We start from the raw sequence: 17,507 nt of genomic DNA, 5'->3' as shown, positions 1-17,507 counted from the left end.
TTTTTTTTTTTTTTGTCTAATCTTTTATTCTTTTTTCTTCACTAAGGCGGCACCGGCAGCTTGTTTTTTGTAATTCTTTGAAAAATCAAATGATCAGACACTCAGTCGGCAAGCAGTGATGGATATGAGCACTAATAAATTATATATGCGGCCAATTTGCGTCGAGATTAATTACAAATAAATAACAAATTCGGTCAATTAGTACGGACCAACAACAGTAGTCGCAGTACTATTTTACATGCAAGGCAACGATCGATATCATGATCATCTAGCTAGTTCAGGCCGGTGAGGTCAAATAATTATTTGTTCATGATCTTCAGACAAATCAACACTGAAGTGCTAGCTTAATATATATTACACGGTATTAATTAAATTGTTATAAGCCCATAATTAGTATTAATTAGTAGATCAGTTGTACGTAATTAATATTTTCACTTTAGACGTTATACAAGTTAGTTAATTAATTAGCACTCAGCTATTTTCAAGGCATATACTTCTTCATTTCTCTCTCTAGGGAAAACGCTCTCTACCTAAAGCTCAAAAATCTTTTTTTCTCCATCAATAGGGTTTCGGCTCCACGTCCCACCCACCCTCTCCCCATCTGTATAGTCCGACACTGCCCTACAATGTTTTTTCTAATTTTTCCTTCTTTTTTCCGACTGTAGCATGGAGAAGCGCCAATTTATTACTTTCCGGTCACCCATGAGCGCCACGCGCAGCACCGCATGACTCTACAATCGCTAATCTTTCTGACGCAAAAGCAGATCGTCGAAAAGAGTAGCACATGCATTTCCCGTGCAGCCTAAAGCAAGCATAAGATCCACTTGCCATTGCACTAGAGAGAGCTTTATGCCACTATGCATGGCATCTTTGGGATCAGCGGCTTCAGATCTCTTAGATTTGACCAACCTCTACTCTCCTAGTGTGGCACGTGGTCTTCACGCGTCTCCACAATTCTTAGTGGTCACCCGCTGGCAACTCGACACTTCTTCCTCTTACTATCTTCCTATATTATCACTCTTCCTAACCAAGGATTGTGGGAAAAAAGTAGTGAAAGTCTCCTTCAGTCAGTCCAAATCAGCAACATGTAGCACAAATCTATTCTTTGTGGCTTCCAATCATAATATTACAATCCGTTTACAAGACTGTATTAAAACTGGTTCAGGCGGCTTCCCCTCGTGAGAAATGGGTGGTGGTTAAGTCATTAGCCCCAGATCCTTTTTTTTTTTTCCTTGCAATATTGTACTAGTTGGTTTTGGATAAATGTCGGGACCTCCCACCTTGTTATCTCTTGTATCATGTAATTGTTTTATATATTTAAAATATGTTTGCATAGGGAAAAAAAATTAGCATAAGTCATAGTACTAGTTGGTTTGACAAAATTAGAGCACTACTTGTTAAGAGCAAACTCTGTTTGTGTACGTGTGTGTGTTTAGACTCGTGTACAGATTCATGATCTGATTTAATTATGTAGATGTCCATTTTTTACACTTCAATTAATCTAAATCATTTTTTTCTTCTAAATATTAATATTTTCTTATATATACAGATTTACTACTTTTGCATTTACACACATATATGCAATTAATCAAGAATTAAGAGAAAATCTGAAATATATAAAATGAAAAATGTTGAGATCTAGATATTTATAACTAGCTAGCTACCCAAAACTAACGAAATTCTATAAGGGAGAGTACCTTAATTGATAACTTAATTTAGAGGATTTTGGTTCCTTGCTAATTCATGAAGTGATCAATCAATTAATTGTTAAGCTATAAATTAAATAATAAAATCTACTTATTCATATAAGTTTAAATTTTGAAGATAAGTGGTGACTTCACATAGTATTAAAGTAAAAATTATGAATTTGAATCCTGACTCTATACTTTAGTATTATATATATTTAATTAAATATTTCACGTGACGGGATGAATGGTGATATCACACAAATTATACATATATGTATATATATGTATATATGTATCTATGTATGTATACTGATATATAAATATATATATATATATATCAAATCAATAAGAGTGACTCTCCTAATTCATGTGACGTCTAGAGGTTGTCATGCACGGTGCTCTACCCACTTTTTTTTTTTTTTTTGAGAAATCTACCCACTTGTTGTTACCATGCTATATATATAATTTATATTATATGGTTGTTTCATTATTGTCAACAGAGCGATAAGGTCCACTGCGTACCGAAGCATTACATTAACCGTGCATAGAAATTTATGGTATTTAGACTTCTCAAGTCTTTTTGCCAAAAAGTATATTCGTCATGGAGAAAAACGTAAATGCACCGCCCGTACGTACGTTTACATATAAACGTACCTTAATTAAAACGATAGGATGCACCGCGTGCGCGTACGTTTACATCGAGAAAAATATTAAGTAGCATACTATAATGATTATTTAATAATAATACTAATAATTCAAATTACGTATTAAGACTCTATTTGAATATAGAAACGGTTTCATCTCATCTAATCTAATTACTACAATTTTATCAAATTTTCATACAAAATATAAAAACAACTCAATTTTTTCAAATCATGTCATCAAGAAATAGCTACTTAATTAAGATTTAAAGCGGAAAAGAAATAAGCATATATATATATATATATTTATATATATATATGAGTTCTAGAACATAATTAATATTTGTTCGAATGAATTACTCAGTTAACGTTGAATACTCCATAAATATTATCGATCCATTTTATGATCGCGAACACATGCTTATATATGTCTTTAATTAAGTCCCAAATTGATTTCTTACAAGAACTTTAGAAATGTTGAGTCCCTCATCCATTTACATCACAACGTAAAGAAAAGAATAATCAATAACAGGCAAAGCCCATCAAATATGATCGATGAGTGTTCGCCATTAATGTTACTAATTCACACGCATTAACAAATTCATAATATAAAACAACATATATAATGAACTACGCTTTGCAGGTATGGGAAGCGGTCAGCTCCGTTTGCAGCCATGCCAACTGATCCTGAACGCTGTGGAGTTGATTTCTTTCATAATTTACGCATAGCTACACATCCCGTACACACATAAACTCCCTTTCTTGCACTTGTTGCCGCAGCTTCCGCAATGCTTTATGTTGGACCTGGGGTTCACACACTGACCTTTGCAGCAAAGCTCGGAGTACTTGCATTTCTTCCCACATTTCCCACAGTTGAGTCTGTCTGTCATCACATTAACGCATTTCTTCTTGCAGCAATCCGGCCCCGTGCTGCCCTTGGCATGACAAACCCTAGGGTACTTGTCGCATGTCATAGGGACCCGGGGTTTGATCTGAGACAGAAAACGGATGGACCCTCGAAGAGAAGTTGGTTCATGGCCAGTTTCAGCGGGAGAAAGATCATCAGAAGTTTCATCATTATAAGTAGTTTCATTGTCTTCCTCAAGGGACAATTCATCGCGAGATGGTATGGCTGAAAGAGATATAGCGGCCAAAGCCATAAGAATGACCAGCACAAAGCATGTCTTTATAGACTTCATGTTTCGTGGGTATGTGAACGTGCTTGCTAAGAAAGGAATAGAGAATTTCAATCTGAAGGAACTAATTTATAATGTGAATGAATGAAATGTGGAGAAAAAAAGAAGAAGAGAATTTAATGAATATGGTTTGGATGGGAAAGAATGGAGGGAGCGAAAGAGGTATTTATAGAGAAGATTGGAGCTGGCCGAAAAAGGCGACGTGTTGGGTTGGAAAAAGTGTAAAATATTGTATATTCTAATACGGTTTACTGATAGTGGGGTGGTCTAATTCAACGGTCACATGCATGAGATTCAAGTAAACGAAGGTTAGGCTTCGGAAGAAATATTAAACTAAAAATTAGGTGATAGTGGAGAAGAAGCAGAAATCAGATATGAGGTACATGCTGGCGGTTTGGTACGTACTTCATCAGGATCCTGTGACTTCTGTTTCCATAGTACTGCTAGCTAGCCACACATCATTGGATGATCAGGCTTGGAAAGAGTTTGATCGATCGGGGTTTAAAAAAGTAAAATTTTGAGTATCTTAATTATCTGAAAAAATCTATTCATCATAAATTTCTCATCATACTCTTATCATCTCATGATATGTCGTATTAGATGATAAGTACTTCACAAATAAGATAAAATAAATAGTTTACAATCATCTAATACCATATCATGGAATGATGAGAGGATGATGAGAATTGAGATGATGAGTAGTATTACTCATGAAAAACATCCCCACATCTAGGGGCGACTCAATGGTAAAGTTATTTAGGCCATTTCCTAAGGCCTCCATCCTATGTAAGGCTTCCAAAAACAAAAATGTGGTGTTTTTTTTTTAAACCATTTCATTAAATAAAATTTTAAATAATTTTTATAGTTTTCAATGTGTACAAGGTCCCATAATACTAAATTTAATATTTAATATAATGAATTATTTATATATTAAATTTTTTTTAAGATCTTGTCAAATTGAAGCGCAAAAAATGCCTCATTTTAAATTGTTATAAATATAAATTCACAAAAATTGTATTTAAAGATTTTAAATAAAATCTCATTTTATTGAAAATTTTAAAAATATTCTATATAGTATTTTATATTTTATTGTACAATAATTACGAATGACTCACTTAAATTTCATCTAAAACTTTAATTTGTATTGAGACGTCCCTGCCCACAATGATCCTATGAAAAACACCTCCACACCCTATAAAAAAGTTATAAATGTGGGAGTGTGAGAGTAAATAGTAGTTGATGCATAGCATTCCTCATATATATATATATATATATATATATATATATATATATATATATATATATGCACGCGTGTGTGTGAGATTTGGTATATTACATATATGTACTGTAACCATGCATGGGTCGTTTACAAACAGGGTTCAATCCATCATTAATAAAAAGTAAAACATTCATTCTTAGAGCTTGTTTTGGGAGTGACATAAAATAAGAATTTTGTGAATAATAATAAGATAGTTTGAGTTGAATATTTTTTAAGTTTTGGGAAATGAGAGAGAAAAAATTGAATAAAAAATATTATAAAATTAAAATATTGTAATAATATAGTTTTATAATATTATTTTTATTTAGAGATTTGAAAAAGTTAAAATTATTTTTTATTTTTTATTTGAAAGTTTGAAAAAGTTGTAATGATTAGTTTGAAAACTTTATATTTAAATTATATTTAGAAATAAGATCAAATGAAAATTTTGTATCTCTGCCCAAACCTGCCCTAATCTATCAATTTTCATTGTTGTCGGATCAGGATTCAGTTAAAAAAGTAAGTAGGGGTGTTCATCTGGGTACCGACCCGGGAACCCGGGTATACTCGGATTGGAACCCAGGTTTCAAACCCGAGCCAGAACCCAGACCAGATTGGTCCGGGTCAGACCCGGGCCAGAACCTGGGTGGATACGGGTTTTTAAAACCCAGAAATCCAGGTTCCAGTTTGTACCCGAAATTTTTTTTTTAAAATAAAAGCCTTTACTTTATTAATTATGGACTCAAACTGTGGTGTTTATGGAAATTTTCTTGGACTCAAACAGGGCATGGATGAGTACATACAGTGAGTGAAAAGGATGAAGTAAACAAATTTGAGTTTTTTTCCTTCAACTTTCCCAACAACCAAACAAATTCATTAAAAAAGAGAATCAACGAATCCATAAACAAGTTGATACCCAATACAGATTAAAAAAAAAAAAAAAAACAAGTTTCCAAACATTCCAAAAACTACACGGCCACCAGCAAACAGATGGTCAAAGCATCCATCCACCATTGCACGACCCCATCTCAACGGTAAATAGTTCACACACCCAATGACCTTGTACTCATGCATAGAAACATAGTTACAAGGGGGGAGGGAGAGAGAGAGAGAGAGAGAGAGAGAGAGAGAGAGAGAGAGAGAGAGAGAGAGTACCGGAACAACGACCTAGAGGCAAAGGTCGACGGCTACAGAGATGCGGCGACAGCGAAGGAGAAGCGTTGATGGGGTCATGATGGCAGCGGCTAGGGACCTAGGGTTTCTGCTTCTGCCGTAGCGCAATGAGAGAGAGCGAGAGACTAGAGAGAGAGAGAGAGAGAGAGAGAGAAGTGAGTCGGGGGGTTTACCAGAACAACAACTTAGAGGCAAAGGTCGACGGCGACAGAGATGCGGCGACGGCGAAGGAGATGTGGCGACGACGAAGGAGATGCGGCGACGGGGTCACGATGGCGACTGCACGAGAGAGAGAGAGGTGAGTCCGGGGGGTTTACCAAACGAGGTTTTCTTTTAAAAGACCCGGGTACCGAGTTTAAACCCGGTACCTGGGTCCCTAACTCGTACCTAGACCTTGTTGGTCTGGTTTTGTAATGCGGGTTTTGAATCCGTTTTGATGCAGGCCAGAACCCGGAATCGGAATCCGGTTTTCCAGGCTCCAGACAGAACAGTGCTAAAAGTAAGAACCCCCTGACCGGAGTAGTCCTATCCATGATTTATTTAATTTCCACAGTATACCAAAGTCGTACGTGCGACCTGATTGGCAACGCACGCCAGTCTTGCCTGATAAGTTGAATTTTTCATTTTTCTTGTTTAAAGCCTGTACGAGAGAAAAAGCAAGTTTCATGCCCCTTGTTTCTGCGGACAAAAAAAAAAAACCCGTTTCACTTTCACATGCAAGCACTTCGCTAGCTAGCTAATTAAGAGTCTTTTTAATTAATATATTATAAATATATCATAATATATATTATTTTATGATTGACAAGATCATCATTGCTACGTAATTAGTTCCCATGATTGACGGACCACCTTTAATATATTACATATAATATATAAGAATATACATTTTCACACTACAAGAAAAACCGTATATACCGGCGATTTTTATATTGCTGGAAATTAAATCGCTGCGATTGATTCTTATTTGCAGCGATTTTATAATCGCCGCAGGTTTTAAACACCGCATCCTGCTAAATGTTCAGGACTTAACTTATGTCTTTTTTTGCAGCGATTTATTATGTATATAGCAGCGAATTTTTTCGCGGGGGGGATAGCCAGCGATTATAAAATCGCCGCAGAAAATATCGGCACCATTTAATATCAATATCGTCGAATACAAACTCGCCGCAATTGAAGCCCATGGGCGCCAAATGCACGAAGTGCCTTTTATTTTCCCCCCAAGTTTATTTCTCCACATGTCTGCCCACTTCGACGCGCGAGAACTCTTCTGCACTAAGACCCATTGCACCAAAAGACTCCATTTTCAAACCCAAAAGCTCCGACATCTCCAGTGTTCTATCATGGCATCAACTCCCCCATCGTGAGCTTTTGACCCATTATTCGAGTCTCATTTCCCCACACTGGCCTTCTCCCTTCCGTCGAAAGTTCGAAGAGATTGTAGACCCCCAAATCCCACAATCGACTACCCTAGTGTTCTCCATTGCTCCTATTCTCTCTCTTGAGGAAGCTAGGTCCTACGTTTGTGGCTCCCCTTACAAATTTCAAATCCGTGCCTCGTGGAGACATAGAAGTTCATATTGAATTTTCAAGAATAATCGAGTGGTGGCTCCAGGTATCTCTTGCTGCCATTGCATTTATCTTCCCCCCTCCACATTTAATCGCGGTTGCATTACGAATTTGTTGTCGTCTTTAGATCTTTTCATGATTTTTCCTTCTGTGAAACTGATGTGCATGCTCCTCTGTTTATTTTGCTGTTTAATGTTGTGTATGATCTGCCTCGTGTGTTTGAGCTGCTGTATCAGTTGTGGGCATTAGATAATTTTAATTCACCAAATTTTTTTTTTTTGGCTTATCAGAAGCTTTTCTTGTAGAATTTATGGCTCAGTTTTTGGCTTATCAGAATGTTTTTCTGCTAGAATTTATGGCCCAGTTTTTGTTACCGTATTTAGTGTAAGTTAGTGATATCTTATAATGCTTGAAGAAAGTGCTGCCATTTTTCCTATAGTATATGAATTTCTGAAGTTGTTGCACAATGTAGGGGATTTCTACACGCTACCATAGCTCATTTCTTTAGATCACGTCTGCTTATATAACTTACTAATGACAAGGATTAAAAAAAAGACAGTATTTGGTGAATTAAATACTGCTACCTTATGAAAAGGTCTACTTATGAAGATGTGCTAAAAGTCCTAATATATAATTATAGGACACATTTCTGTTCACGTCTATATCATTTTTTTTTTCATTTCAGAATTAGACTTATATATATATATCAAGCCATTTAGAGAATATATATGGTCTTAGCTAGTTATTTCATTTAGAGAAGCAGATCAACAGTGGGGTCATTTCTCACTCGAGTTCTTTACCAGCTTTAGGAGCTTACTGTCTGCCTTCTCTGATTTCATAGCTGTCATTTACGTCTGCTTTTTGCAGATGTAATGTGTACCAAAAAGATATGAAGGATTCACTTCATCAGCTTTAAGGTTACCAATGTTTGCCACAGTATTGATCGTGTATTATCATAGAGTTTGGTGCCCAGGTTGGCAATCAATGGAACTTATGTTGGTACTCAAGTTAGTAACCAATGGAACTTACCCTTGTCTAGAATATATACCCATATATGTAATCATTGAAAAACTAACATGAATAGACTAGTAAGGATACCTCACTTGCCAGTGGATTTATAATATTCCACTTAAAAGTTTCAATATTCTAACTTGTACGGCGTGTTTAGCAATGCATGCAATCATTTTTCACTATCCAATCCGGCTTTCTTTAATTTTTCAAATGCTTGTATAGCCTCTGCATCAAAACCACCTGCAAACTGAAGATTCTGGTGGTTAATAAGATAGATATTGATGGGTGCCATTCATTTTTTGGAGTCCGTTGTACCTGGTGTACTCGATATGCATATCGAACTGGTGGTAACTTAAGATTCTCTTCACATGACTTGACATCAGCCTGCAGCGAGTTAGCTATCCTTTTCATGTATTCCCTGGCGAGCTTCAGTGAACTTAGTTTCATCTGCTAATAGTAAAAAGAGTTAGGGTTTGCATTTATTATGATTGTTGGTTTTGGTGGAAGTGGAGTTATCTCGGCAATATGAACTGATGGCCGATCTGGAAACCCTAGTGTAGATTATTGAAATGAATACATAGAAAAGACTCGATGGATTGCTGGCCGTTTAAGTAATCCTAGCTTGATTACTTATCAAAATAAAAAAAAAAGTAATCCTAGATTGATCATTTAGCTATGAAGTTTAGGCAGCTTTTGACACTAGGCAGTTTACTTGTTAGGCAGGTAGCTAAAAGTTAAGACTAGGGTGCACAACCATACTTACAGCTTTATGATATCTTGAGCGGTTTTCAATTTCTCCAATCATGTTCTAAATAAAATTTCATTTTACGAATAAAATTCCCCTTTTATCCAATCTTTTCCATTTATTTGCTGGGAAATGTTTATCTTTTATTCCTTTTAAAACTGCTCAATAGCAGATCCTCCCTTTTTTTGCCATTCTCATCTTGATTCTACTTTTATTATCCTTCCAAAAACTATTACTATCTAGAGCTACTGGTTATCTATTTATTACGGCAATAATATATGGACATAGTCTACGGTTACTTGGTCTAGAAGCAGTAGGAAGTAAAGTGATAATAACTGAAAAAAATTTCCTGTCTCGATTCTAATATGACTTGCATTATGTTGATCTATTATTCAATTCATTATCCTTATGCACTGCATTTTATCTCTAACCTGTGCCTTCTTGTAAATAACATCTCTATAACATGTACCTTCAGCTTACTCGTCACTTATACATCCCTCTCCTCGTTGTCCATGTCAAGCATATTTGGGGGATCCGATTAGATACCATTAAGTTGTGTTCATTCCCTCGGTTATTGTTATAGAAAATTTTAGCAGCCTATCTCTCTGAAATATGCAAAATCAGTTCCTACATAGCTTGGTGTAATAAATTCCCTTATCTATAAATTATACGAGAATAAGATTATACCAGTGTTATCTTCAACCTGGTTTAGACCCAAGCTGTCTCACCTTAGAACCAGTGTTATTTTCAAAGCTTGTGGTTGTTGTATTACCAACTATATATTCCAATCCTTTATACATAAATCGCTGCCAACTTTATTTCTTATAATGTCCATGGAAGCATTCTCTATTATCTTTGACTGCTGCTGCCATTATATTAAAAAGCATTATATTATGGAGTTATTACAAATGGCCGCATCTATTAGAAACATAGTTTTGTCTTTGACTTCGTTGAAGTACTTGACAGTACATGCAGTGCCCTTGTATAAGAGTTGGGAGTGATCATTTGTCATTTGGCAAACGGCTAGTGTCATATATATATTTATATATATATGAGTACATATATTATATTGAGATTATTATGAACTCTTGCCCTGCAGATCTGTCTAGTAAATACATTTCATTGTTGCACTTGCCATGGAAATCTGTTAAACTATAACAGCATAATATATATTTACTATTACTCAAGTTTTTCCCTTCCCTTTTATATATTTATATATATATGAGTACATATATTATATTGAGTATAAAATGAACTCTTGCCCTGCAGATCTGTCTAGTAAATACATTTCATTGTTGCACTTGCCATGGAAATCTGTTAAACTATAACAGCATAATATATATGACTATTACTCAAGTTTTTCCCTTCCCTTTTATATATGTATATATATGATAATTCACTTCCATTCATTAAGAATGATTACGAGATTTGACCCATATATATTACTTATTCACATGAGTAGATCAGAGGGAGAGCTAGGGATGTTGGTTCTGTTCAATTAGCATTTATGAATCCAACCTTTTTTTTGGTATTATTATATAGATCATATGTATGCATACAACCACCCGGTCGCATGCATGAGGCACTTCGTAGGTTCAGTCGATCCGTTCAATCACTTTTGGAACCACTGTATATATTAGCTTTCTGATATTGCTGTCTGCCTAGCTACCGGCCTGCAGCAATTGTTTTGGGAAGTATTAATTTTTTAATTTGGCAGATTATATATGTTTGACGCTTGTGTATAATAAGCTTAATTAATTAAGTTGAAGTTGAAATTAAATCATAGATCGATAAAGTTTGAGAACCATCAAGATATTAACATTAAGCATGCTGCATGGTGCTCTGAGGTTCTGATCAGCACCAGAATTACTTTGTAATAATTTATAAATTTTCTTAATTTGCTGCTTAAATATTTATTGATCAGTTGATGAATTATTTATTGATCAGTTGATGAATTAGTTTAGTACAAGAAAAAGGCCTTTTCCCAGGGATTTTATATCTGCTGCAAAAGAAATCGCCGCAATAAGATATTATTGCCAGCGATTAAGAATTCGTCGTACGTTTTAAATTCCAATCCTCATAAAAAATCCGGGCCGGTCCCAAATTATGTTGGCAGAGGTTTGTGCCCAGTTTTTGTACTTTATATATATATATTATAATTGCATTAGTCTAAACAGTACTCATATATGAAAAACAGACATCCACGTTATAAATGTTGGAATGATAACTGCATGCACGATTTCAGTACCACAACTAGAAATAGAAAGCTGGAAGATTTACACGAACATAGATATATATAAATATATATACATACATATTATATATATTAGTTTCTTCTCTAAAGTTCTGCTTGATATATATATTCTCAACCAAGGCATTAAGTATAATGAACTACTCCTCTAGCTAGCTAGCTAGGCTCCATATGGTTATACTCCATATATATCCTCCATTTAAAGAACAAATAATGTATGTACACAACCTGCAGGCACGAATTTAATGCAGTTTATTGTTAGAGGTAATTAATGAGGAATCTGATCCCTAGCTATTGGACTAGGGCTTCTCAAAACAGTGTCATCTTTTACTCATGATATAGCATTAAATGTAGGCTTATTGAATGTGCAGAAGTTTATTTCTACTCTTTTTAATATTGAGAAGATCTTCTGTTTTAAATATTGAGTTTGAATCATTTTTTGACTATGTTTAACCCTTTATGACTATGTGTTAAACTAGTGGAGATGAGAATGTATTATTTTTAACACTTTTCTTCAAGATATAATGCCTATGTAAGCAACCGATGATTTTATTCAAACTAGTAGGTTCGATTAGAATTTTCTGGTTTGTCAAGAGCTACTCTTGTATGGGTGTTCTATGCTTTCACACAAAAATGATGTGAATTCTCTCGTTTTCTTCGAATCTAGTATGCTTGGGTTGTGTACTTGAGATTGTGGTTAAATGAGGGATGTTTAAGAGCATGAATGTACTAAAGCTGCTAGCTGTCCATGGTAGTGCAGAAAATTCTGCACTGCACTCTGTTTTGCTTGCATGCTGTCCATTTCATTCCCATTTTTCATTTGCATCTTTTGCTCAACCAAAGTTATTTCTTTGTATGAAAAACTGTTAAAAACAAGGGACAAAAACCAGCCATCTTGTAATCTTTAAGCTTTAACTTTGTTGTACTAAATATTGAGGCAAATATTATTTCCCTTGGGATGAAGGAGATGAAGTTCTTTTTGCATATAGAGATTAATTTATCTTACAATTTAAAAAGCTGATCAATAGGTTAATTTATCACAGCAAACTATATAAATTTATATTAAGGGTGTATATATAAGTAGGTATGTATTTCAGTTTCTATGCAAAAAGAACTATTTGTAATTTCTGTTTGTGATCAACCAAACATTTATCTTTGTATGTGATCTATAAACATATACTTTTATTTGCAAAATGAAGTTGTACTAGGCTATTTGTGTTATTACTTTTAAGAATGACACAAATATATGAATCTTTCATAGATACATATTTGTGTTATTACTACTAATATTTAGTCTATAAAGCCACCACCCGGCCAATTTTGTAACTACTAATTAACTTAAACTAAATAATATATAGCAAAGAGTTAAATTTATCAACTAAAATGACTATCATCAAACAGCGATAAAAATCTTGTTTAAAGTTACAATTTATTAAAGGAAAAAAAATTTAGAGGAGCGTGACATCATCTAAGTTATAATGATATATATATATATCATTATAATATATCTTATCTTCCATATTGGAGCTAATTGTCAAACAATATTGTATTAATGTAACTATTGATCATGATGATGATGGAATCTCGCACTATGTTCAATTAATCACATTGGTACTACATTATTGCCGTGTACTAAACTTATACATTATAATATATATATATATATATATTATATATATATATTTATATATATATATATTATATATATATATATAGTCCATGCATTACGTATTTTTTGCGCAATGTCTCATCTAAGTTATAATGATATATATATATATCATTATAATATATCTTATCTTCCATATTGGAGCTAATTGTCAAACAATATTGTATTAATGTAACTATCGATCATGATGATGATGGGATCTCGCACTGTGTTCAATTAATCACATTGGTACTACATTATTGCCTTGTACTAAACTTATACATTATAAGTTATATATATTTATATATATTTATATATATATATATATTTATATATATATATATATAAATGCATTACGTATTTCTAGCAACTTATTATATATATGTATATATATACACATATATATATGAAGCAGTACTACTAGCTTATAAACAGAATCAACTATCACTGATGGTCGGTGTAATACCTAAAATTTTCCATTTCCATATTCTGCCTTATGAGCACATACGTGCCATCCATAATGCTTTAGTTCTAATATATTTTTTTATTTGTTTGAACCATAATTTGAAAGGGAAAGGAGCTACACTTGATTGGGGATCAGTAATTGTTAAATGAGTCCCACGACTCCCACCTAAATATGATTTCTTCCATAGAGAAATACTTTAAATACAAAGTAACTTTATGCCAGTTCTGTGACTTAATCATGTATTACGCCAACTTTACATAGTTTTATATAATCATTTGCCATTATGTTACTAGCTGTTTCTGTCCAGTTGGGAGTTTCAACCCTGAACAGCCAGCAAATGAAATTGATTGATAATTTGATTTTAGTTTTTATATATATGGAGGAGTAGTCCTATTTATGCCAGTTCTTTTGTGACTATAATGCAGACGTGAGTACATATGTTTGAAGATTAAAAGCACTAAGCAGAACTTTATGTATTTGTCAAATAGCACAGTTGAGTGTAGCTTCCCCTTGCATATGATCTAATATATAAGACCAGATTCAAAGTCCCTATATGAGATGAGACAATCATGACTAGTAACCATATCATGACTAGCCAATCAAGATAAACCTTAATGGAGTTAAAATATTGTGAACTTGGGTTCTTCATTGGTGCTTCATTAAAATTCCTGAACACTTCAACTTCTCAGTTACATTTGCATAGTAACTTGGGATATTTAGTCATTTAATTATTGGCCATGCGTGCGCACCAACCCCACTCTGTCCTTCTCTCTTTTCCTGCCAGGGTAGAAAACTGTAAATAAATATATTTTGAGTTACTGTTTTAACGATATTGCTTTCTTTAAGGGTATTCATCATACAACTTTTTTTTACTGCTCTTATTCCAGGACCATACTAAGTATGCCCCTTTTGCCTTCAACAAGTGCCTCCCTTTTTTATACCTTCATATGCAAAAGCAGTAAAAAAATAACACTTTAATTCATTTCATTTATGTTGCTTTTGCTTGACTTGATTTTGAGGGCTAAAATGCAGAGAGCAATCATTAAAGTAATGTAAGAGCCATATAATGCGTAATCTCTGTATGAAGTTCAAATAAAAATTCATGTCCACCTATGCTTCAAAATTCCCAACTCGAGTTTAACCCTAAAATGCAAATATTCATTTTAGCAAATGAATAGATACCATGCCCCAATACCTACAACAATTAGCTTCCCCTTGCATATATATGCTATTAATGTTTCTAATACCAACAAAGTGTATATCGCATACTAAATTGAAAGTAGTTTGTTGCAATTTCAGGGTTACTTTTAGTGTCATGTAGTTGAGATTTGCTAAAAGTAATTTTATTAATTGGAGTGATTTAGATCGAACTCAAGTATTGATTGATGTTTTTGTACTTATTTGAATATTTTATTCATTAAGCATTGAATGGATTGTTTAGCCGTTGGTATTAATATGTACGTTGTCTGAGCCAACGTCAAGCTTATAACTAGCTTTCCTACTTTGTGCACTAGTATACGGGACATCCTATTTCAAATTGTTATTTTTTAAACAATGAAACTACACTTACATAAATATTGAAGATACAATACTACATGAAATACTATTGAACTTATAGGAACTCAACCCAATTGGTTGCTTCCATCCATTTATCTTTCATGTACAAAACCCGACGGCCTTTATTGGACAGCAAACATGCAATTTGAATCTATGCTCTAGTTATTTATTTAGGATGCTTGGAATAAGGATTTTTAAAGTTTGGTTTAGTGCTAAGTATGGATAGAAGTTAAATGGTTTGATGTCGTGCTTGTTAGTTAATTTTTCCTAAGTTGACAGGATGTAAGGAACGTGCTTTCTAGTTGAAATTATATAGTTGGAAGATGCAGTTAATGCCTTAGGATTAAAATCATTACTCTTATAAGAAGGTTGCTTTTATTTGTATATTTTCCTTTTGTTTATTGATTTCGTTTGTGTTAGGCTCTTCTATATATTAAGATTTAATCTGACACTTTATGTTACATTTTTTGGTGCAGATTGTGGGACGGATGTGCTGTCATTTTGATTGAAAAGCAATTGGTTGAGCCCGACGGCCTTATTGGTGAGCCATTTCACCTAGGGGTGAGCTGAAACAATTTGTATTGGGGATTGAAGGTAACGAATACCCATACACGTCCGTAATTCCTTCTTCCTTTCATTTCATGAATGCTCAAAACATAGATGGATGTTTTGTTGTTAGTGTTATTATATATGCTAGACATAGCTTTGATTGGTTAATATATATGGTTTATTATTAGATAATCCATCTAATAATAATTCTATTCTACCTAACAAATTTCACATCCTGTTTGTTCTTTGTTTTGGGTGATGTTGTTTGCCGGTAATATTGTATTTTTCCTTGTGTGGCTAATTAATTAATTTGAATTTGAGTTAGAGTCGTCAGTGCTATGATTTAATTTCCTTTACTTAATAACACAGTTCATAGATATAAAATAACAACAAAGTACTCAAGGATCCTGATGCAAGACCATGCAAAAGATGTCAACTAAAAGTAATTCTGCATGCAAACCCAAAAACAATTATTACTATAATTGAATATAATCATTTAAGTACTGCTTAAATGCATCTATGTTTCAATCCTTGGATTAAACAATTATTTTCTTAGATTATATATATCGGACAAGTATTATAAGGAATTGCCTAAAACAGTATGGAGTATATAAGGTAGATAAGCAGTTTCTTCCGACCAAACAAGAAAAAGTGGTCAGTGTTATGGCCTCACAAACGAACTCAAATTCCCAACTGAGATGATATCAAGAAAACCTGATTACTTCTTGAATCTTCTATCTTTTCTTATCTTCTATATATAATCTTCAACTATAATGTTGGACCAATTATAGTTGTTTGCTTACTTTTGTTAGGAAAATTGCTTTAACAATATTACATCATCTATCTACGATGAATTGTAATTTCCATAGATGAAAACATAAATCCGAACTCACCCACCTCAAAGAATGAAATGGAAATTTTAGACAACATAATAAAGCTATGCTTTGGCTTCAAGAAGTGTAATTTTTTTTTTAATAATACAAGTAAATAGGCATTGCCCAAGTACATATGAGGTACTATACAAACACCATATCTTGAATTCATTAATTTGTTACATGATTCCAGTCCAGGGAAAGCAAACACCACAGCTTAGACCACCTTCCTATATCTTAAGAAAGAAACTTATTTGTAAGTTGTAGGCACGAGGGAGCATCACAGTTCATTGCCTTGAAAAAATGAACTGTTACACACATATGCTCTTTAACTAAACTATATTACACCAATTTGTTATTCAATAACTGAACAGTGCCACACATATATGCTCTTTAAATAAGCTGGCAACCTCTATAACATCCTTCACAGTCTTGATTAGAGTTTCCTGAATTCCACGTAAAGGTTACTCCTATTGGCGCCACGCTCTACTAGCCTAGTGTCTCAACCACCTTCTAATATGCTTTTTAGGAAGTGAACTAGGTGCCTCCAATTCTCTTCTTCAAACAACTTCTTATTCATTCTTCTAAACGTGAATGCGCACTATGGTGAGTTTTTCATCGATCTTAGTTGTTTACGGTCCATGCTTAACTAACTTTCTTCCCCTCCTATATCGTGCTTCAGATGGACAAAAGTTGGATGAATGACCCCGATAGGCTTGTATCACCTGCATACGCCGAAGGCGTTAAATATTTCCTCGCACAAGCACGAATGCATGCAAGTGGAAGGGATCGCATCCGGTGTCCATGTCGTGCATGCCTTAACAATCTGTGGCTGCCTATATATGAGGTGGAAACTCATTTGTTCATGAAAGGGATCAACCCAAATTAC

General features: G+C 34.0%; 1 protein-coding gene across 1 annotated transcript; it reads right to left on the bottom strand.

The window, feature by feature from the left end:
- Window positions 1-2,847: 2,847 nt before the first annotated feature.
- Window positions 2,848-3,528, bottom strand: LOC109022134 (stigma-specific STIG1-like protein 1). Its single transcript, XM_019004953.2, has one exon. The coding sequence runs from the start codon at window positions 3,526-3,528 to the stop codon at window positions 3,049-3,051; it is 480 nt and encodes a 159-aa protein (XP_018860498.2). The 3' UTR covers window positions 2,848-3,048.
- Window positions 3,529-17,507: the final 13,979 nt, after the last annotated feature.

Source organism: Juglans regia, chromosome 6, assembly GCF_001411555.2.
Source record: "Juglans regia cultivar Chandler chromosome 6, Walnut 2.0, whole genome shotgun sequence".
Lineage (NCBI taxonomy): Eukaryota > Viridiplantae > Streptophyta > Magnoliopsida > Fagales > Juglandaceae > Juglans > Juglans regia.
This window is presented reverse-complemented; position numbering and strand designations above follow the sequence as displayed.